General features: G+C 49.8%; 1 protein-coding gene across 5 annotated transcripts in view; it reads right to left on the bottom strand.

Annotated features, from left to right (window-relative positions):
- Positions 1 to 1104: 1104 nt before the first annotated feature.
- LOC104358393 (lethal(3)malignant brain tumor-like protein 3) overlaps positions 1105 to 22891 on the bottom strand; it is a 69112-nt gene continuing 47325 nt past the window's right edge. For 3 of the 5 annotated variants that reach the window (XM_042793581.1, XM_033002135.2, XM_033002137.2), the window contains one exon: positions 18279 to 22533. In XM_042793581.1, the coding sequence (XP_042649515.1) occupies positions 22405 to 22533 (129 nt within the window). In that variant the 3' untranslated portion in view covers positions 18279 to 22404. Of the gene's footprint in view, positions 1154 to 3784; positions 3879 to 18278; positions 22534 to 22891 lie in introns of those variants that run through there. The other 2 variants (XM_042793583.1, XM_042793582.1) reach the window with 2 other exon arrangements.

The raw sequence follows: 22891 nt of genomic DNA, 5'->3' as shown, positions 1-22891 counted from the left end.
AGGACAGGAGATGTGCAGGACCAAAGGCTCAGAGAACTTTCCCCAATGCTCTGGGAGAGGGTGGGCAGCAGCTGCTCTTACAGACACGCCTTGGATGGGGAGGAACAACAAAAAACAATACGAAAAAGAATTGACGTCACTGTCCCTCTTCAGAGGGAAGAAAATGAATCTCATGGTAATTGGGCACTTTCTTCTGATTTGGGGGGAGGGAGAGGATCTGCATACGCCTTGTTTCAGGCTCTGGTGATCCTGGAGAAGCCTCCTCTGCTCTCTGCTGCCTCGGCTGGGGACTGAGCCTGGACAGGAGGAACCGTGTGGATGGAGGAAAGAGAACTAGACAGGGAGAGATCACGGCCAGGATCTGAGATCAGAGAGAAGGAATGTTGTTATGGAGAGGCTGAAAGCTCGGGGTGGGGATGACTCATGCTGGAGAACGTACAGCTGTTGGAGCGGGATTTGGCACTGGCTCGCCGAGGCTGCGGAGCCTTCCCCATTAGCAGAGAGGGGAGAAAGGAGCCTCCGTGGTGTCTCTGATCTGGCAGAGGCATCTGCCAACCTGTGCTGGAGGTGATGCGGAGGGGAACGCTGCCTGTCAAAGCAGGGTCACCACCCGGAGAGGTATTTTGGGCAGCAGGCAGGGCTTAGCAGGGAGGTTTCTTGTGAGCAGGGTCCCTTCTGGCTGAGGGACCTGCAGGGGCTTGTCTGCTTTTGGCTGGGGCTGGTGATGTTGCCCTGGGGGAATCGGAGCAGTGGAGATGGGATGGGTCAGCTCTGCTCAGCCCTGGGGCTGCAGCTGTGAAGAAGTACAAGGTACGAAGCAGACGTCCCTCTCCCTTCCCTGGTAATGGGGAAACCGAGGCACAGAGCGGGGGGCGCGACGTATTCCCTCCACCAAGTCGGCTGCGGAGGTTAAAAAAAAAAAAGCCTCGTGACGGCTGTTGCTCACTGCTGCATCCTTGGCCGCTGGTCACACGCTCCTCGTGCTGGGAAGAGGCGCATCGTTTTGTGGCTGGAAGCAATCTCTGGCTGAGGAGTCAGACCACCATCCCCTCCTGGGCTGCCCGCAGCCGACACGTGCAGGGCACGAGGGCTCTCACCCAGCCTCCAGGCAGCCGGCGAGGCTGTGACAGCTTCCCCAGTATTCACGAGGTTCCTGCAGAGAGAAGGGGGAAAAACCATTCCCCTCATCCACCAAAGCCAAGGCAGGCAGGGAAGGGGATTTGGACAAGGCATTAGGAGCAGGAGGATGAGCCGGCATCTTCCCAAAGTCCCTTTCAGAGATATTTTTTTGGTATCACGCCTGGAAATAACCACAGCGCCAGATTCCCAGCACCATGGGATAAAAAGCTCCATAGGCTGCTTTGGAGGTGGCCCCGTTTCAGGGGTAAGTGAAGTGACTGTAAATATAAACAGACTTGTTATTAATCATGTCCTGTAAATGTGGAGTCATTATCTTTATGTCCCTGGAAAAGTAATTATCTCTGGCTTTTCAGTAAGAACTTGGAAAAGCCTAAAGACTTGAGTTCTGGAAATGTCATCCATCTCCACATAGAATAAAACCTGCATATTTTCACAGATTAATACAAGTTAACCAAATTTACAAAATGAGAGAGTTTTAATATATTTCCAAAGCTTTAAGCTAAATGCCTCTTCTCCTTCCAGTGATTTATAATCCTGTTTTGCAAACTTCTCCTGTATTGCACATATCATACTGTACTGTTTGATGCTGTATTTTATTCCCTACCCAGTCGTACTTGTACAGGAGACAAGGTGGGATCTGATTTATGGGATCATTCCTCCACTGCCGTGTAAAGCAATTCCCCCTTGCTTGACCAGGCTCACAGGTTGCAGAGCTCCATGTAAAGAATTATTCCTTCCGTACAAGCAACCACAAAGAAGCATCTTCCAGCTGAAGGGAACATCAAGCAGATAACTTCAGGCCAAAAAGCAGCTCTGTGAGGTTTTATGCAACTGAAAGTCCACAGAAACATATCCATATCTGACAGAAAGTATTTGGGAAGATAACACTGCCTGCTGCATTTACATTCCTGATGCTCCAGCAGCCACTCGGGGAGAGAAGGAGGAGAGGAGGAGGAGGAGGAGGAGGAGGAGGAGGAGGAGGAGGAGGAGGAGCAGGGAGAGAGACACTGGAGACCTGGGGCCAGCACTAGCCAGAAGCCACTTGGCCATTGCATTTCCAGCTCTGACAACGCAGTGTTTGGACAAGCTGGGGCAGGAAATCTGCACTGAAGATGGTTTTAATTCCACCCAGTGTCTCTTTAAAGCAGAACACATACTGTGTTATGAACAGAATAGAGAGTTAGAGGGAAGGTCGCTCCTACTGTGTCTGTACCCACCACCTTGGTGGGTGGCTCGCGCTGGGGGTCAGTGCCCTAATTTTAAGCAGCCAGAAGAATTCAGGAGAGATTTTTTTGCTCTGGAGCCGCTGCATCTGGCCATTGCTTCATTTGCTTGATCACACAAGGGATTGAGATCCAAATCCTGATAGGAAGAGGGAACCATCTAGGAAGGATTATCCCAAAATGCGCCAAAAGGCTCGTCCTTCTAGCTCTTCCCTAGATTTCGGAGAGGTTTGTGCATCAAAATGTTTTGGTTTGTCATCTCAGTTATGTTCTAAATTACGAAGCATTAGTACTTGCTAATGTTTGAAGTAACAAAAATAAAAGCTGGAACGAAGTGCATCAGCTCAAGCTGGGATAGGATATTTCACACAAATGCAATATTCTGAGATTGCCTTTTCATTTCAAAATGAGCCATAACATTTCCAGCTCCACATGGCTCATGGGGGAAGGTAATTTGTATTTTCAACCCTCTCTTGCTTTGCCAGCGTGGGCAGGGCAGGTCTCCGGGCAGGCTGGGCTCTCGCTGATGGCAGGCAGGTACAGCAGCTCAGTAGAACCCCGGCGGGTCAGGGGAAAGGCGAGGGATCTTCCTGATGTCTCATCCTACGGGAGAAATCCTGAGGGAATCCAATGAAACCATCAGGGCCGAATTTTAACGTGCACAGAGGAAGACGCGTTTTCAGACCCTGTTTAATTTGAATTGCTGAACCCATTGCCGTAGGAGCTCACAAACGAGCTCAAAAGAGGAGAACTCAAACTGATGGAGAAGTGCTGCATCGGCAGCTGACGAACGCGATCGAGGGGGTGACGTCTGCAGCTGCAGAAGCCCTTACGGCACCGGCGCTCCGAGGGGACGGGGCACAGCACAAAAGCCTTGTCCTCTGCATGCCCAGCTCACCCCAGTGGGAGACCTGCTCTGCTGCAGGCTTGACCCGAGCTGGCATCCACCTCCCCGACCCCTCCACACCTCCTGCCCCTTGTTTGTCCCCTCCCTTATTAAATCACACCCTCATTAGCAGTTTGCTGTGCTGGTGTGGCAGGGGGAGAGGGCTGTCCCCCGCTGGCAGCCTGACGGAGGGACCCTCTCAATGGAGGTGACAGCAACGGGCTCTGTCAACGTCCCCACCCCTTGTTCCCTCCAGCGAGACGCGGAGCCATCCCGTGCCAAATGCCCCCTTCCCAAAATGCTTCGGTATTCGCTTTGCTGATGCAGAAGCCGAGCCTCTCCTCTCCATCACATGAGGAAAACCGCAGGGCTCAGGCATTTGGGCAGCCACGAGAGGAAAATGTTCCCTCACCTGCCATGGTCCACAAGCTGAGGACATACCTTATGTCAGCACATTAAATAGATCTATTAAGATAACTGAGCCTTGCATTTCCCAAATGCAGCAAATGTCCCCAAAGCAGAGATGTGCCCTTACCAATACTTACTTGCTTAAACGGTGTCTCTTGCTGTGTCTGAGCAGCAGCTCCCCAGGCAGCCCCAGGGAAGGCTCTTGTTCTGCTATCAAGCCTCTAAAGGATTAGTAATTTAAAAAAAAAAAGAAAAAAAAAAAAAAAAGAAAAAAAATTCCTCAATGTAATGGCCACAGCCTTTTCTGGTACATTAAAGTTAGTTACTGCAGGTTGGGGGAGCAGGAGGAGCCTGAGCAGTGTCTCAGCACTAACACATTTATCTGCTCCTTGACCCACCAGCTGCATTTCAGCATCTCTCAAATGTTATTGCATTTATCCACATCCCTGCTTCAAACAACATCCCAGGGCACAGGCAGGGAGTGGAGACCTTGGCAGGGGGGAGGACTTGGGCAAGATCCCTTAGAAAAGGAGGTGAGCCCAACCTGAAGCTCAGACACAAAGCATTCTTGATTTGGGATATTTGGCTTCATCCCTGGATATAAGCTCATCCTCTGCAGTCCTTTCCTCGACAGATTCAGATCCCCCCCACCCACATCGCTTCGCAGGCACAGAGCTGCCACACACAAAGAGCATCTCTCACTTTCTAGGGCTTGGGAGGATGCGAAAAGCTCCCACGCATCTCGCTGTGATGCTCCCAGCAGGGCAGCCCCCCGAGGGTCTCAGCAGGGGATTTCAGCCCTACAGCACCAGAACCCCAGCACGGACCCCCGAATTCTTCCTATCCTGGTCCTCAAGGATACCAATCCGGCAGCGGGGCTGGAGCTGCATCCTGGTCATGTTTAAAGGTGATGGTGGTAAAATTACAGATGAGGGGTGGAGGTATGGAGCAAGATCAGGGAAATGGGTTTGAAGCTGAGGGAACCAAAGGGCAGGAGCACCCAGGCATGTAACAGCATCTTCCAGGGAGCTCATTTCACTCTGAGAGCTCAGACATGGAGGTTTATCTCAGACATCAGATTTTCCCCCCGCTGTGAGGGTCCTGGGGACCCCCTGACTGCTCAGCGAGATGCGCTGTGGTGGCCTCATCAACAGCCATGGGGCTCACATAGTGCTGGGATTCACCCAAAGAGCACATTTCCACCCAAAGCAAGTCAGAGCCGAGCTTGTTTGCCATATGGCGCGGCTGGCGAGCAGCTGGGAGGAAGGCAGACCAGCTCTCCACAATTTCATCTTTGCAATTTTCTTCTCTTGAGTCAGAAGAAACAGAGAGGGGACATTTGCTGGCATCCTTCTCCTTGCCTGCTGGAAAGGTCAGATGCTGAGGATGGAAACCTGGCACAATGGCTGTTTCCAGGAAACTATTCAGGCTCCAACATCTCACTGTGCTTGACCTTCCCAGTAAAGGCCAGGCAGGGACAGGAGTGGGCTGCATAGATGGAGCAATGAGAGCTATTAAAGCTAATGGGTAGGAAGTGGCCATGAATAAGTAAGCAGCATCTTTCCAGCCATCAAAGCCTGAAACCCTTCAGTATGGAGCGAGAGGCAGAGGGGATACCAAGCTGATGTATGTTTGGTTTATGATAGGAACTACTTGATGCTGTTACCTACAAACCCAGGAGACTTGGCCCCATGGACCCCTACCCTGCTGCCATGGGGTGGGATTTTGGACCTCAACCCCAGCCCTGTAGAGAAACCCCCTCCCAAGGCCACTTCTGAACATCAGCGAGCAAAGTCTTTAATTTCTGGATGCCTCCGGGCTGGATCTGTGCAGGGGTTTCACCCTTGCCCTGCCCTTTTGACACCACAGATGGGAGAGAAGATATGGGGAGGACTCACCAGTTCAAACCTCCCTTTAACCACACACCCCCTCTACCTCCAACCATCCAGCCTGGCTTCAGTAATCCCAAATCCTAGGTATTAGGCATTTAATCTTACTTTTTATCATGTCTCCCCTTGCCAGGGGGTCTGAAATTAAAAGGGAAGCAGGGAAGAGCTGAGCTTCTGTGGGTTTAATTGGTTCTGGCTGGTGGAGAAGGAAGGAAGGACGGACAAAAAGGCAGTGGTTTCTTTTGCCGGCTTTCCTTGGTGTTTCCTGAGCAGCTATAATTATTCCAGGAGAGAGGAAGAGATGCAGCATCAGGGGAGGGAGGGGAATATATGCCCCCTCCCCGGACAGAGGAGGAACTTGTGTTCATGTCTCAGCCAGCCCTGGGCACGAGGGAGCCGAGCAGCTCCGTGGAGCCGAGCCAGCGGCCTGGGCTGGCGGCCTGCGGACATTATTTTCCATGATGCAAACTGGGGGGGGGGGGGGGAGAGGGGCCGAGGCGGGACAGGGACGAGTCAGGGGTTTGGTGCCTTTGATGTCTTCTCCTGCCTCGCAGGAAAGCTGGAGGCATCTCCCCCTCCTGGGCTGGTGCTGGGGAGGGTCCCGGGTCCCGGTCAGGCTGTGAGCAAGGCAGGATGCTGAGCACTGGAAGTGGCAGTGGGATGAACTGGGGACAGAGCCAGAGGGATGCGGAGCAATGAGCTGGGGGCTGAGGATCCCCATTTCTGAGCGCTGGCTCCTGGGCAGTACCCAGCTCAGGTCCCAGCTCTGCTTTGCTGATGCCCTGCCAGTCCTGGGATATAAAAATCCATTTCCATTCCCTCGCCCCAGCCTGCTACACCTCCTCTGGACATCTCATGTTTCACTCCAGAACAGAAGTCCCGATGCAGGACACTTCACCATTAATGCCATCTCTCTAGTCATCCCCAGATCCTACCAGTGTTAAGCAGAAATGGAGCTGTCCTGGCTAATAAACATACTTGTTTAATTATTATTAGCAGAATAGTCAGCTTTTAATTGCATTTTCCCACCACCTGAGCTGTCATGAGGGACTGTACTTTGACCTCAGTTGAAAAATCTATTAGCAACAGGTATATACCTTCAATATGCTATTTTCTAGATAAAAACGAGCAGATCCACAGCTGATGGGATACAAGGAAAAGCCCAAATGGTGAAGTTGTAATCCTGCCTTTCCGTATTTACCAGGAAAAAGCACAATATGGGAGTTTCAGCATCCAACAGCACTGACCAGCTGGGGAAGGTCACTGGGAATCACTGTCTGGGATGTTGCAAAATTTCACCACTGTTAGCCTGTGGGAACTGCTGCACCTCACTAGGAAGAAGATGAATTTTGGAAGAACTATGTGCACTTAAAGAATAATGGAACCTGCCAGCCACTGAACTCAGCCCAGATAAATGGAACCGACAGCTGGAGCTTACCCAGGTAAAACTGCCAGAGCAAGAGGGCTCTGGGGACAGGCAATGAGCTTGGGGATAAAGTAGGACACTGTTGGACCTGTGCGGGAGTGCAGAGGTAGTTATGGCTTTGGAAATGGGGCAAGATGGGGAGGTGGGACCTCTCTCATCGTGCTGATGCTCGGCAGCATCCGTGAGCTGACTGCACTTGTGGGACCAGGCTGTACCGCTGTGTCCTTGTTGCCTGAGCCCCCTTCATTCCCGCGCCATCACAAGCACTGCTGGTGACACACGGGTGATAAATGATCCAGAAACATGCAGTTTTAGGCCACTGAAATAGCAGTGAGCTTGCTACCCCAGACTATTTCCCTGCTAAAGACTGCAATTAAGATTAAAGTCAGAATTTTTGCAGCAAATGCGTTTTCACCTTAAAAATAAGACAGAGGGAAAAAAAATAAATAATAAAAAAAAAAAGAATGTGATGGATAAATGCTGCTCTCCTTCTTCTTTACAGCAAGTTCCCCCCGCTCTACCTCTCCTCCAGTCCCAACCTCAGCCTCCTCGATGTCTCTGTACATCAGGAGCTGGTGCCTCTCCAGACACCTCTTGCAGGGTAGCTTATAAATTTGCACCCAAAGGCTCAGCCCCAACAGATCAGTCAGAAATGAATGGAACAACAGCGTCTGGCTGGGGGTTAAATCAACCCCCATGTGTCTTGGGGACTTTCCAGCCTCAGCCAAACCACCCAGCTCTGCATTTTGTCTGTGGGGTGCAGGGCACCCTCCCGCCCCAGTTAACCGCTGAGATCTGTGACCCTTTTGGGTGTGATCACCATCATCAGCTGGACAAACCTCCCATTCCCTTCTCCGGACTCTCCCCAGGGGAGAGATGGCTTAAATCCTGCTGGGACGCAAGGTCAGCACTGAGAGTGTTCCCTGCTGTGGCGCAGGAGAGGGTTTGCAAGGAGAAGCCCAAAGAGGCTCAAAACTCCTGAGAGCCGCGATGTGCCAGCAGATGCCCATTTATCTCACATTTTCCTATCTGGAGAAACAGTGGAAACCTGGAATTCAGTGCAAGCCCCTGCCTCCTGCAAGGCCCAAGCGTCGGGCAAACGTGCAACCTGAACGCAACACAAGAAGACATCCCGGTGTCGCCTGCCCCACGCCGCGCACTGGCAAGAACCAGTGGTGCCAGGATGGTTTCACGTCACATCGGCTGCACTTGCCTCGCATGAACATCCCTGAAACAGCTGCTCTGCCGGCTCCCCCGGGCTGGTGTTCTCCAGGGAAAAGGTCCCCACAAATAACATTTTTTTGCAGCTTAAACCCGTCGTGAGAATTAGGCTCTGCCCGCTCCCAGCCAGCCAAGCATCCTCAGCGCATTGCTCCATATGGCAACCATTACCGCTCGCGGCAACCGGAACAGTGCGCGCACACACACACACGCACACGCTCCCTCCCCTGCCAGCCTCCTGCCCTTCCTTGTGCATAATCAACCCCACATGCTAACGAGCAGGCGTGCAAAGCCAACCTGCCTCCCCCACAGAGAGCGTTTGGCACACAACTCGCCTTTGCCGAAAGGAGTCCGGTGTCAGCTCTCCCGGTAGAAAGGACGGCTCGGCCTTTCCCTGCTCTGTCGTGTGCTTTGGTTCTTGGGGAGAAACATCCAAAATCTGCTTCTCCAGACCCTGGGAGCAGCCGCCGTGAGCTCTTGCTTGCCTGGGACGGGCTCGGACGCGGCGCTGGTGCAGCCAGGCAGCGCATGCAGTCGTTTTACAAGGAAAGTCAGTAACGCTGTTTGCAATTAAAACAGCCCGGCCCTTTCCATTGCAAGGTCGTACTTCTTGCCGCTGGACCTCAGCGAGCTTCAAAGCCCTTGGCTAGAGTTTCTTGGCACTGGGTGAGTTTTCCCCCTCCTCTCCAAGAGCCTCACTGGAAAGGACTCGGCTGCTTGGGCCGACAGCACCGAGCAGAGGTGAGGAGGCTGGATGCACAGACAGAACTTCAGGTGGTGAAATAACACAAGTTACCATGCTTTGCTGAGAAGTTTTACCTAGAAAACATCAAGCCTCATACAACCCATCCCAGTCCATATGTGCCTGTATATATAGCCATAACCCCGGAGGGTCGTGGCAGCCCGGCACCCCAGTGCAAATCCCAAGACGGTCACAGCCGATCGGCCACCAGTGCAAAGACAACAACAACCATGGCAAATGCTGACTATAACCCCTCTGGAGAGGATTAAGCCATGCTGATTTCAGAAATGAAGACACTTTATGGCCACCTAAGGGCTGAGCAAGGGCGGAGACACCAGCAAACAAACCCAAGATGGACTGAGCGGGAACAACCAGAAATCAAGGGTTTTTCAGGGAGCAAAAGGGATAACTTTCATTTAGGGAACCTGACACTGTTTCCCCCAGAAAGTTTTCAATTACAGACTGGGTAATGGAAAATCCTGTAATAGTTATGTCCGCGTTGTAATGTTATGGAAAATACTGTAATGAGATTAGGGCTGTGCTGGGCTCCTCCAGTGAGCAGCGTGGCAACATGTACAGGCCATCCCGCACGCCTGCTCCCCTCTGGCCTCTCCTGCTCCCCACACAGATTTCGGGACTTGGAAACCCTCCTGGTGCCCAAAACACCATCATGTTGTGGGTAAAAGCTGTGGGTTTCTCCCACTGTAAGCATGGGCTGGAGGGGAGTCAATGAAGGGCTCAAGGTGTGGTGGCTCATGAGGGAGGCTCTCCAGACCCCTGATCCTCTTCAGCTTCATAATTTCCATCAGTGATATTTTTCCTGGATATATTTATGGCTCTTTCAGTGTTGCTTTCCATGTCCCACTGAATATTGCATGTGCTATCATTCCCCAAGGACCGATAGTCTGAAGAAAGCTGATTCTTTGCAGGCTTTTCTGGAGCTGCTAAATGGCACCTCTTCTCTTCCCTGGCATGATTATATCTGCACATTTACCACTGATTATATTTGCAGGCACATTTGGGTGTGATTATTAGCTGAAATCTGTCAAGGAGTCAAGCTCAGTTTTTTTAGAGCATCTCGGGGGGCTGCAGAAGAAAAACAGAAGCAGCATCTTTGCTGGAGGCTCAGTGGAGCTGGGTGGTGGCAGAGCCGCCCACGAGGGGTCTGAACTACCCAACTCATTGGTTCCCATCCCCCTTGCCATGGGATATTTGGCTGGAGATCCCGACCCAGCCATGGATAGCAAGAAGCAAGGACTAGGAGCTAAAACCAGGGTAAAAATAGCAAGAAACAGGGAGGAGAGATGATGTGCAGGTCCAAAAGGAAGGTGGGGAATCTGTGCTGTGAGGCAGGGACCTTGCAAAGCTCCATTCCTTACAAAGGTGCTTATACAGATTATTATCATTAATTTATGTAGATCTACACTGCACTAGAAGAATTTAGGAACTAATTAAATGGCAACTGAAGAATAGCACTGGTCTCGGCTCTCACCCAGAGAGAAAGAATTTCTGGGAGGAAACAATCCTGTATCAAGAGGGAGCTCAGCTGTCAGAGTGTTGTTTTCCTCTATGTGCTGCTTAATCGTCCTGGAAATTACATGAAATTTGGGATGATTTTCAGGAGAAAAGGGAAAAGAACCCTCCCAAGGCAACAGTGGAAGCTCTTTCGGCATCTCAACGTGACGAAATGCGTTCCCTCTCAGCGATGCAGGGGAAAGGGATCATCTGATGAGCAATGATTTTTGACACCACACCAAGTAGAAGACTTGGATCTGGTCTCCAAGTGACTGTATCTAGATGAAAACCAGGAAAAAAAAAAAAAAAAAAAGGTGTCATTTGGGAGAGGAATTCACTAATAGGCCCTGGAACAATTACACAGGCGGCTCTAGTAGGCAGGAAAATAATTAACACTCTGCCAAGGGGCTCAAGTGGTGATTTTATGAATCCTGTTGAAGCCGAGCTCCCACGGGAGTATCAGGGTGGAGATTTTTCATTCTTTTGGGACTATTTCATGACCTCATGTGCAACTACTGAATTTTTCCATCTATGGATTTACACTGAGCTGCCTGAGCAGCAGTGAATTATTAGTTGACCCTCTTGCCCTGCAAGGAAAGAGCTCCAACACACCTCACCTCCGGGACTACCTGAGCCACGTGCCCACACCACTGGCCCCTCCAGCCAGGGATATTTCCCAGCCAATGGTTTCCCAAAGTTAATCAGTGCTTGCCAAATATTGCAAGGAGCTTTTCTGGGTTAATCACACTCAGAGCCTGTGCAGGCAGGCATAAGGAAAGAGGAGAGAGGAGAAAAATCCTGCCATGTTATTATAATACCACGTGCAATAAAAAATACTGAAAGCATCCCGTACATCTTGCCTGTGGGGATTCACCACGTCTGACCTCAGTCACCAGAAAATCAGCCGTCCGCTGGGCTCTCCCAAGAGTTAAGGGGGAAAGTCGGTGTTTCCACACATCTGATCCCAAAACAGCTGTGTAAGGAAAGGGGGATTAATTCATTTCCGCAGATGCTGGTTTCTTCTCCCTTGACCAGCACAGGAGCTGAGATGCCTCAGATGAGACGTTCAGCTGATGCCAGTTGAAATGAATCATACTTGTGGACATTGCCCTGTAAATCTCTGGACCACACCAGATCACATAAACCCTGTCCTATCTTATTTCCCTCTCTCCTTCATGTGCCAGGGAGAAGGGATGAAAGCAGACAGCACTTGCACGTGGTAGAGATGGGCTCAGGCTGGAGCTCTTGTCCTCACTTGCCCTTGAGCTGAGAAGTTGATGCTCCATGTTGTAGCTACCAGCAGACAGATCTACACCTATCTGGATGATGCCCTCCCTTGAAACTGGGCAAGAGCAACACATGATGGTCCCAGAGCTGTTTGTCTTTTGCCCGAGAGCAGGAGTGTGATGAGGGTAACAGAAGGTAAAACCATCCGTTATTTGCATTCTGCCAGAGCAGGTCTCACCCTGTGGGATCAACAGAAGATTTTGTTTTCTTTATCCTTTCCAGTAATTAATCAATTTTACTGCTAAACAAATACACCTCTTTGAAGGGGAGGTCTCCTATTTTAAATCTTGTTTCAGAGAAAATGGTAGATGATCTTAACCAGACGTGTCTCCTTAAAGGGATGCAGTTGCTACTGCTCTGGATGAAGACTCTGAAGATCAAATGGTGCTTTGAGAATTCACTTTACTACATCACATTCCTCTGCAAAGACGTCGTTACCATATTTCCACCATCCAGGAGTTGAACGCATATTCCCAGCTCTTCCCATTGATGAAGTTCATACACAAACATCACATCCATCTCACCTGGGTGACAGAAAACTCCTAGGGACGAGGTGGGCAGCAGCAGCTACCAGAAGCTCCATCATCTCACCATAAAAGCAGTGACATCCTGATGGCTTGGGTGTTAGTTAAACACAACACCTGGAACGAGAGCCAAGGCTCATGGTTGCCTTCTGCCGAGCCAAGAGTCTCCAGCTGGGGTGGATATCAGTTTTTTGGAGGCATTAACATATTATGCTCCTCCTGGTTACCACCACAAGCTCTTTGTGGCTACAAGTGGACAGGTTTAATTTTGTTACCTTCTGTGCTCACATCCAGCCCTTTTCTTTGCAGTTACAGGGGCAAACCCCTGCATCTTTATCCTGTCTGGAAGAAGGCTCCTTGGCTCCATGATCAGGAGCTCTGATCCAAGTTTATAAAGGTTTTCCATTTGTAGTGGATGTAAAGTTATTTGCAACATCCAGCTGGAAATATGGTGGCAACATGCAAGAGTGTTATCCTCTGCATCACTCCGGCTGTTTAATGTAATTTGATTGTAAATAGATGTAAACAAGCACTGGCTTTAGGGCAAGAGAAGAGCTTTGGCAGCTTTGTCATGGGGATAACTCTGTGCAATAGTGAAAAAAACAGTCTGCTTCCTGCTCTGCTTACATCAAGTCCTCATGCGCATTTTTTAAGAGTAACTGCCTGGGTATAAAAAAAAATAAATTACTCACTCTGAAACTGATAACATTAAACACAACTATGTTTTGATCCAAAGCCAAAAATGCTTTATTTATTTGAGATGTAAATGATTCCTTTATCTGTTGTCTGGTTCTCAAGTTGTTCAGGGCAGTTTCCTTCCAAATGGGTCGCTCAGCACAGAGTTTTGCAAAATCATGGGGAAGTGGAGAAAAAGGCAGGGAAGACACGGAAACCTTCTTGGCTGATTTATGGAGAAGAGGGTGGGAAAGGGGCCTCCCCATCCCTGGGGAAAACATTCCCAGGGCCGCCTTTGCTGGAGTCTTGCTGCAAGGATGCTGCAACGAGATGAGCAACACAGCCCCATGCTGCAACCACCAGCACCGCTCTCCCACTCACACCAGCTACGTCTCCGATGCTCACTTAATCCTTCCAGCCCAGCCTGCAGTCGCTAACTGCTGAGCGCCACAGGAGCGCAAAGATCCCGACAGCATCCTGTGCTGACAGAGGAGTCTTCCTCTCGAGTGCTGTGGGATTCCTGACAGCGCTCCTGGTCTCGCTCAGGCTGGGTGGGCTCAGTGCTCTTTGCTCCTATTTATTTTGGGTTTTCTGGGCTGCAGCAGCCATGGGAAGGGTCTGCAGCCCGGCCCGGTGGGAGCAGGGGAGGCTGTGTTGCTGCTGGGGCTGCGTTGCTGATGTCTGAGAGCATCTTCGTGCTGTTTTGTTAGGGGATTTGGAAGAGCTGTCGGGAAAGCCGTGGGTCTGTCTTTACCCTGCGATGTCCCAAGGACTCCCCATCCTTTGCTGCCCAACCACCTCTGGGAGGGATGCAGGGTCAAGGTGGACCTTTGGGAGAGCAGATGTTGCTGGGAAGGTGGGGAAAGGAGGGACAGGGATAAAGGGGAAGCCTATAGGCTCACGCATGTGTGTGCAACGTTCATGGATGGGAAGAGAACTGACTGTGGGAGAGCAGCAGAATTAACTGATTCGCATGAAGAACTGATTGATGGGGAAGCAGCTTCACAGAGCAGCGGAGCTGAGCAGGCAGCGAAATCCCTCAGGCGGGACCAGGGAGAGGAGAAACAACCCAGGGAGAAAAATGGAAGACAAATTCAGTTAATTCTTTCAGTCTGTGGTGCTCTGGCACAGTGCAAGAAGGACAAAAATCCATTTCATGGGGAAAAAAAAAAATAATCAACATTTCAACTATTGTGTTTCTTCTGAAATGAAGACGCTTGAAAAGTTTTCCACTGAAACCAAAGGGCAAGACCTTCCCCAGCCATCGACTAGCAGCAGAGACATGCTTGGGAAAAGGGAAATTCATATTCGAGCCTCTCGTCTGGCCTTTTTCAATTCCATCCATAAGAGAGACAAGTTCAAGACGGTGCAAAAACCATCTAGAGAGACTCATTGAATAGTTGTGTGGTCCCACTTTGTAACACAGAGACATACCACAGCTTCCCTGTGCTTCATTTCTGCCAGAACTAACAAAACCCAGAGCCGCGTGCCCCAGGTACCTGAGCCCAGAGTGGAAGAGCTTTATTTGGGTTTTAGGACAGCTCATGAAGCAGAGGCATTTTGGCAACCCTGACCCACAGAGCTGCTGGCTCCCAGCACAGCCACGGCCCCAACCATGGAAACCATCTGAGTTTGGAACAACCATTTTTGTTTTGTTTTGTTTTGTTTTTAACACTTGGGTAATTTGAAATAACTCAAGCACAGAGCTGAAAGAGAGCCCGGATAATGCTCTGTGGGTGGAAAAGCTTCTTAAATCCGCATTGCTGCAAAAAGCCACCTTCTGGCCCAACAGGGCCCACCACTGATGACACTTGGGGACGTCAGGTTGACCTTGGTGAAACCGTAACCCTGGTTTTGAGGACAAACCTTACTGCAAGCACAACACCCGTGTGATCGAAGGCATCGGTGCTGCGCTCTGAGATGGGAGCTGGTCAGCAAGGAGGGGGTTTGCCCAGGGGATGCCAGAGCCCCCCCTCCCCGTGCCAGCATCTCCCGGGGCCGTGGTACAGACACCCTGCTCACACAAGTCTTCATCGCATTTCTCGGAGAAATGGCTGGAAACATTCCAGCAGCAAATGTATCCGTCTCCAAAAGGGAAAAACAACAATATCTTGCTTACATTAACAGTGTCTGGTTGGTGAATAATGTAGAGAGGAGAAAGCGTTGTGGGGCAGTTAATAAGCTGAGGCTGTACTTGGTGGCAAGGATGTAAGAAAGTATTAGGGGACGTGACACACAAAGCCAATAAATAGTGGAGCGAGTACGTTATTTGGAGAAAGGACCGGCACTTCTGCTGCTGGCTGGGGTGCAGTGAACCCTGTTAAAGTCCTCCCTGTGCAGAGCACAGCCAGCCTCATCCTTGAACCCCCTCCAGCCACAACATTCTTCTTTCATGCCACTGCTATCTCTCTGTCCTGAAGCTGGAATTTTCCCGTCAGCTTCAGAGGTGCAGGATGGAGAGGGCAGGTCCCCCCCTCCATCCCCGCATCCATCTTCCCCGCTGGGGCTGGGCTGTCAGGGCAGTGCAAAGATGTTTGCCTTTACAGTCCCTGCTCCTGGGAAGGCTGCTGGGCTTGAGAGTTTTAAGTGGCCAGATGAAAAGTGGGTGTAGGAAACTGAGGGCAGAGACCCTGCGGGGGTTCCCTGGAGGTGCAGGATCTGGCCAGCCGTGGGGGCGTATGAGGAGGTAAGAGCTGGCATCGAGCTCAGTACACACCTTCTTTTACACCCCCTGGGAATAGCAGGTTAACTGAGCCCTGATAAAATGCTGATTAACACCTCAGCCCCGCTGCAAAAGAGCAAAGAAAACAAGTGCTTAAAAGCACTTAAAAGGTGAATGGGCTTGGCTTCTTTTTCACTTAAGGAGATGCTCAGCAGAGCAACCTTTGAAGCAGCCCCTGGGCTGCTCCCTCCCACGGGTGAACCTCGGGGAGGGGGGGGGGATGTGGACACCTTCATCACCAGAGCAACCCCACTGCAGCCCCCCAGATCTGCCCAGGGCATGTTACACGTGCAGGGAATACAGACTACAGTCAACCTTTCCGAGGAACAACACAACTCCAGCACAAGCTTCTCTCTCAAAATTAATGTTAGTCACCTTTGAAAGCAACCAGCTCACGCCATCCCAACCGCAAAACCCCAACCCGCTGCCGCCACCGCTCCCACCGCAGCCCCTCTGTGCTGCACCATCTCACTGGGCGACGATGGGAGCAGGGCTCAGCCTAGCAAGTACCAGTTCTTAAAACGCCAAAACCACGCGGCTGAGGCCAACAGACACGGACGCAGCACTGCGGCTCTGCCAGCTCCTCCGAGGGGAGAGGCAGAGGAGGAGAGGGCGGGTGGTCGCTTGTTCTGTGGTGCGGGAGATGCGCCGCGCGGGGCCGAGGGGAGCAGGATGCTCCTTTTCCCCGTTGCTGGCTCTACCCCCTTCAGCCACATTCGCCCCTTCGGCCAATTTTCACACCAGCGTGAACAAGAACGAAGGAGCTGCTGGAAGGGGGAGCTCGAAGCTCTGTGCAAGCGATAAAATCACACAACCCGCCGTGAGCAGTGCAGGTCACCCCTTCGCTGATGGGAAAAGCTTTCAGCAAAGAAAGGGCAACAAGTGAAGTTTCGTGCACGTACCTCACCGCAGAGCTGGGTATCACCATCTCCACGGGGCAGAGCTGCTGGAGAGGTGGAGGAGGAGGAGTAGGAGGATGAAGAGGAGGACGAAGAGGTCTCTTCTGGAGGTCCAGGCTAAGGGGTTCGCCCTCCTGCTGCAACGGTGTGTGTTCAAACACAACCCTTGAGTCACAGCTGCCGAAGCTCAGTGCAAGGACAAGGGTTTGATGAGCATTTGGGACAGGCAGAATTTAAGGAGTTTGGCTTGAGCCGGTCTGAGGGACTGCGACCAGGCTGGCGAGGAGAGAGGTGTTTGGCTGAAGGATGACGCAAAGGAGCGACGTGGGTGGCACATCCACCGTATTTTGTCCTCACCTTCAATCAGAGACCCCCCGAGAGCCCTTGCGTGGGTGTGCAAACCCCCCCAGGGAATTGTGTAAGTGCCTCGGCACGAGGGAGAAGTCAGTCCCAAGGAGCACGGTCAGAGCTGACCGCAGAACAACTTGAGCATTCAAGCAGGCAAAAAATAAACTACAGGTTTTTTCTGCCTAAGGAGAAATATGACTCGGGACAAAAAAACTCTATGTCTGCCTGAGCAGAATAATCTGCAAATATAATCAACCATTTGGGTGATTAATGCACCCTGCTCTGTTAAGACTTCTCCATCAAAATCCTGGTTAAAAAGAATCCCTTCCACAGAGAAATTCAGGTATCACAGGTGCAACGATGCAGACAAGCATGCGTCCCAGCAGAACCCCGGGGGAACTAACAAGCAAGTAAAAGCAAAATTTGATGTTACTGAGTGTGCAACAAGCATCCAAGCTAACCAGACTGGGAATCCGATCACGGTAACAAAAGCAAACAAGCCAGGGTTTAAATAGAAGCAAAAAAACCTTGGAAGGGAAAAACCAATGAGAGCAAATGTTTACCCTGATGATGGGATAGTTTAGAAATTATGGCTGGGTGCCAACTCTCCAATATTTTTAGTTTTGAAAGGTCTGCTAATCTCAGCTGCCCGAGTGAATCTGGGCCCTGGTCTCCTCTCGCCCTTGGCTCGGCGACGCGCTGCAGGTGCCGCTCGGCTCCGTCAGAAACCCCTCGGCAAAGATCAGGAGGAAAGCTTCCACCACCTGATTGTGGGAGAAAACCAGCCTGATGGCATATTGCACAGTGTTTTGCAATTTGTCACCTAACTACAATTAGAGCGGAAGCAAATGCCCAGGTGAGTTAATTAAAATTATTATGGGGGGGACAGTGAAGAAACCCAGGAGGGCATTCAGGAAGGCAAAAGAGACACAAAGCCCCCAACATGCAGAGTTTTAACACTGATTCGTACTGGTAACAAGTTCTCACTAGTTTTAAACACTTAAATTTGGAAGCTGCTTTAGGAAGGCAGCAGAGTCCTGGGATGGTCTGCAATAGGAAACCGTGAAGGATTAAAATACCCTGTCAGCAGGAGAGGACGGCAAGGGACTGGGGGATCAGGCACAGCCCCGCCGGCCGATGCTGATGCTGTCCTGTGTATGAATCGAAGAGAGCTCAAATATACAGCTTTGCTCTGCCTGACGAGAGAGATCAGAGATGAAAATGCTGCCTGCATTCTGACTGCCAGGTTTAGGGGGAGGAAAACAAGGGGACAAAGCTCCGCGGTGACAGCCCTTCAGGGCAGCGAGCCAGCCCAGCTTCCCTGCGAGCACGTGCCGGGGTCAGCCCCCAACATGGAAAGAACAAGTCAGGTCTGAACTTATATTAATTTTATTCACATTTCCAGAAGAAAGCATCGGTGGAGTGCAATGTCATGGCTAGTGTCAAAAAGCTCAAGTATTTGGTTTAAAACAGGCAAACATTTCAGAGGCTGAACTGAGACAACAGGCGCACACTCCCTTCCCCTGCACGTGTTTCTAGTTCAAGTAATAGGAATTTCAAAAATAAGCTAGCTCATCACATGATGGAGAGGATGTCAAAAACTTTAAAGCTTTCTGCTGTATAAATCCCTAAGCAGGGCATGAAAGTAGCAGGCAGGAAATCTTCTACAGCTGAACTGGCTTATCCCCTGGGGCTGAATGTTTTGTTGTTTTTGTTTTTTTTTTTTTTCCTTTGGTTGTAGAGTTTTGCTATCAGTGTTGCCAAACACTTCTGTCCAACTTTAATGTGGTTCATTAACCAGAGCAGAAATTTGCTGCTACTGGATTACAAGAATGATCATCGGTGATAGCACAGAAACATTTTAACAGGACTCCCTACTGAGAAAGAAGAAGAAAAATTTGATTGCTTTGTATTTCAAAACCAAGGATACAGGAACAAAAACATACCCAGGAATAAGATCCATTTTAATTGAGAACTGAGACTTCCCAATTGCACTGCCAGCCCACAGGAAGTCGTCACAGCTCTGGGTTGCTTCTAATATATTTATATTTCTAAGTGACTTCTGAGTTCAGCTGGGCCAACAGCTGGTTTCTGCTGACATTTATCAGACGACGAAAGCCTCCTAAAACCAGGCGGCATTAACCAGTTTCAGCTTTGTTCACCACAGAACTACAACTTCTGGCTTTCTGCTTCAAAGTGCATGTTTCAAATTAGACAACGAGGCATTAGACAATCAAAGGCATCTGCAGACCCCTCGCCTTGCCACAGGCCTTGGCCAGGACTGGGAAGAGGCAGAGCCGCATTTGTGCGGGCAGAGTCTGACAGCAGAAGGAAGTCACTGAGCCGCATGTTAAAGCAACGCGCCCCGACGCAAGCGGAACGGCATCAGCAACCCGTGAATTCATAAGTGATGGGGCTAAAAGATGAGCTGGTTTAGTTGGTTTTCTGTCTTGTAAATATTAGGAAATTTTAAATGTGTCCAGTGAAGACACTAGAAATCTTTTTGCCCTTGTGTTATTGTGAAATTGCTTGACTTTATTAGAATATAGCTATATTTGGAAAAGGAGTCAGTAATAGATGTGTGCACATTCTTGCTTGCTCTGCAAAGACAATTATCGGATTACAAAAAAAGGCACAAGAAGCACATTCCTCCTTCTTCTATCCCTAAAAGGGTTCCTCCTTCCTCCTTGCTGAAAGCACTACTCTTGCTGTCACTGAACAAACTCCAAGTACACATTTTCTTCTTTGATCCAGCTGGCTTGGAAGCCTCTAGGATTAAAGATTTCTCTCTGTTTGAATAATTTCAGTGACTAGAATCTCATTGCTTGGTTCACGGATTCTCTTCATCCTCTATCTATATATAGTAAAAGAGATGAAATAATATTGTATTTTGTTTTATTGCTGGAGGCAATTTGCTGTCCCCCAACTCAGTCTCCCAAAGGAAGGAGGTAAAACAGAAAATCTGGCAGGACCTGCTTGCTAGAAAAAAAAAGCAAGGTGAGATTGCACTCACTGCGCCTGGCTGGGTGTCACAGAGGGGGAAACTGGAGCAAAAAAGGGCTCGAGGTTATTTAGCAAGTGGGTGGAGAGCCAGGAACAAAACAGTCCAGCTATGGATCCTCTGCTCCAGTTGTCAGGAAACAATTTTGCTTTGCCTAGGAGGCGAGTTGTGTCAGAGTCCAGGACATGCCGCTTACAATTCAAGTCTTTACATTAACGCTGCATGCGCAGAGTGGGATAAAGGAATGTGACTCTTTGGTGAATATCCTCGCTATCCGACTAAAAAGTATTTTAATAAATTAAATTCATATCTTCTCTAGTCCTTAACACTGCAATAAATTACACTCTTGCAGCTGCCTGGCTAATATTTAATGTTTCAGCTATCAAATATCCCACTATCCCTATGTCTTCTCTGTGGAAGGCTTAAAGCCCTTGGCATCTTATACAAAAATAGAAAGTATGGAGACAAATTGCTCTATATATTAATCCAGGACTGAATGGCTTCAGCGGTGTGGATTCTGCTCTATTTACAATTTTAAGGAACTTACTACTTTAGGCAAGTCACAAGGACCTTCTCAGCAGCTGGAAGGTTGGACAAAGGGCATGGAGTGATCAGGGAAGGGAGACCAAGTGCGTTCCTCGTGTCACCGCATGGTCAGGGACAGCGTGTTCATTCTGTGCCCAAGGGCTCTCCGAGAAGCTGCAGGGCTGGGGCTACAGCAACACCACTGGTCACAGAGATACCAGGTACAGGAGGGAGTTCGAGGTGCGTATGGATGGATCATATCTCATCATGCAGTGCCCTGAGAAATTCATGCAACCCTGGGCAGAGGCTGATGGCACGCCTGCCATCGGCAACACCGTGTAAACACACACACAGCGCTCGAAGGGTTCACACACGTGGGATTCAGCCCGGCAGCTCTGAATGAAGGGGTGAAAAGGCTTCCCTAGCTAAGGTGGTTCGAGCTAAACTCCAGAACAGCAAAACATCTATGAAGGAGAGCGGCCAGAGGAAGAGTCACGAGCTCACATGCTGCCAGGTCCGAACGGTAACACTGCGCAGAGCCCCAGCAGGGCTCACCACTTCTCCCAGGGCTCCCATCGCAAGAGGACGGCTCTGGAAATCACGGTGTGGGAATCCTCCACCATGGACATCGCAGTCCCATGCGCACGTTTAGGAAACTATGCTCTGACTTTGAGCAGAGCAGGAAATGCTCATGCTCCCCTCCCGTCCGGAGAGCACGGACTGCATGCACAGGAACACAGCCACAGGCTTTGCTTCCTCCCTGACACAGATTAGCTCTCTCTTTTGAGAAGTCATTCCTACCTCGTTCTGCTGTCTGTTTTCACCCTGCTTCCCCTCCAGTCAAACCTCCCTGCGTGCTCTGCCTGCCTTGCCACTAGAGAGGCAGAGAAGCCGGTGCCCTGCTGCTACAGCACACTGACTCTTGCAGAACAGACCGAAGCCCACTCAGAGGCTGAAAAGGCTAAAGCACTAAGCGTTCACGAGTTTTGACTGTACAAAACTAAAAGCAAATTGTTTCTAAGAAATCTGTTTGCATCTGTACACATATGCTGGCCACTGTTGTGTTTCCCACTCCTATTCCTAGCAATTGGTTGACAGTAGAGAGGACAAGAATGAGCCCATCAAATTCCCAGGTGCTCCTGATTGTGCCATTTTGCTGTAAGATGATCCTGGTCCCAACAGCAGCTGCACAAAAGCACTGACAGGAGAATTACAGCTCAAATATTTATCTTCTTCTCCTGTGGGAGGTATCTTTATGAGATCTTTGCCTACCCAAAGGCTACCTCCACAGGGCTCGCTTCCTGCCCTCTGGTGACATGAATGAGAATATTTTGCTTGTTACCAGAAACGATACAAGCCATCACTGATGGAAACCCTGTGCCCATGCTACCTCTGCTGTGGTGTAAGCAGCCCAGTAGCCAGGGGCATTAGAACAGCTAGGATCAGTAGGAGAAACGGGAATTTAAAAATCAGTCCTGAAAAGGTCAGCTCTTGAGTCACAGCACTGAAGGATACAGGTGAGTTGCTCTGAAGTGCATCTTTTTCCTATTTTCTTACTGTCTCTTCTCAGTTTTTATACATACAGAATATATTAAACATGCTGGTGATAATTCAGTCTCTCTTTCAGGCACTATCATTGGACACAGCAGTCATTTTACTCATAGCTTTCTCCTTGCTATTGCAGCTCCACCAATATTACCCTGGATTCCCCTTATAACTGGAGGTTTCTTCTAGATCTCAAAAAGAGATTGATATATCAAAACCAAATTCAATTACAAAATATAATAATATCCTCTTCTTGGAAGTGAAGCTGCCCCATATTCCAGACTGTGGCAGGATTTTTATGTCCTCAGAATACAAGTTCTACTTAAAATACATCTAGGTCCCCATCTGCCTGTTCAGCACGTTGTAATGCTCGCAGTTGAAGATCCACTCCCTGTCAACTCCTCGTGGCCTCTGCTGAAGAGCTCTTCTCAGTTGTCTTCTGCAGACTTGAACATGAGAATGGCATTGTAGATCTTCAGGGCAGGACCCAGCTTAATACTGAGTATTTTAACGATGTCGCTCTGGTTCAGGAGTAGAAAGGCCTCACCATCTATCTGCTAGAAGTTGGAAACACAACAGAAGACAAAGATTACCATCAAGAGGTGGGCAGGATTCTCACTTCTGGTCATTCAAATAAACAACATATTTTGAACTGAGGAATAAAAGTATAAACAGAGGTCTGAAGACTGAAACCTTGTATTTCTCCCTAGCTTTGGCACCCACACCCCAGCTCCCAGGCATGTTGCCCTTTCTAAGAGCCTCAGACCACACCTAGCAGCCCTTCTTCCAGGCACAGAGAAGCCCAAGTGTGGACAAGGCTTATTGAAAGACCATGAGGAGGAAACTTGTTCATTAGGCTTTATATTCACTAGAATTGCTCTAAAAAGCCAACAACTGTCAAAAATCCTATGGTGG

This window comes from Tyto alba, unplaced genomic scaffold (assembly GCF_018691265.1).
Source record: "Tyto alba isolate M040663 unplaced genomic scaffold, T.alba_DEE_v4.0 Super-Scaffold_20, whole genome shotgun sequence".
Taxonomy (NCBI): Eukaryota; Metazoa; Chordata; class Aves; order Strigiformes; family Tytonidae; genus Tyto; species Tyto alba.
This window is presented reverse-complemented; position numbering and strand designations above follow the sequence as displayed.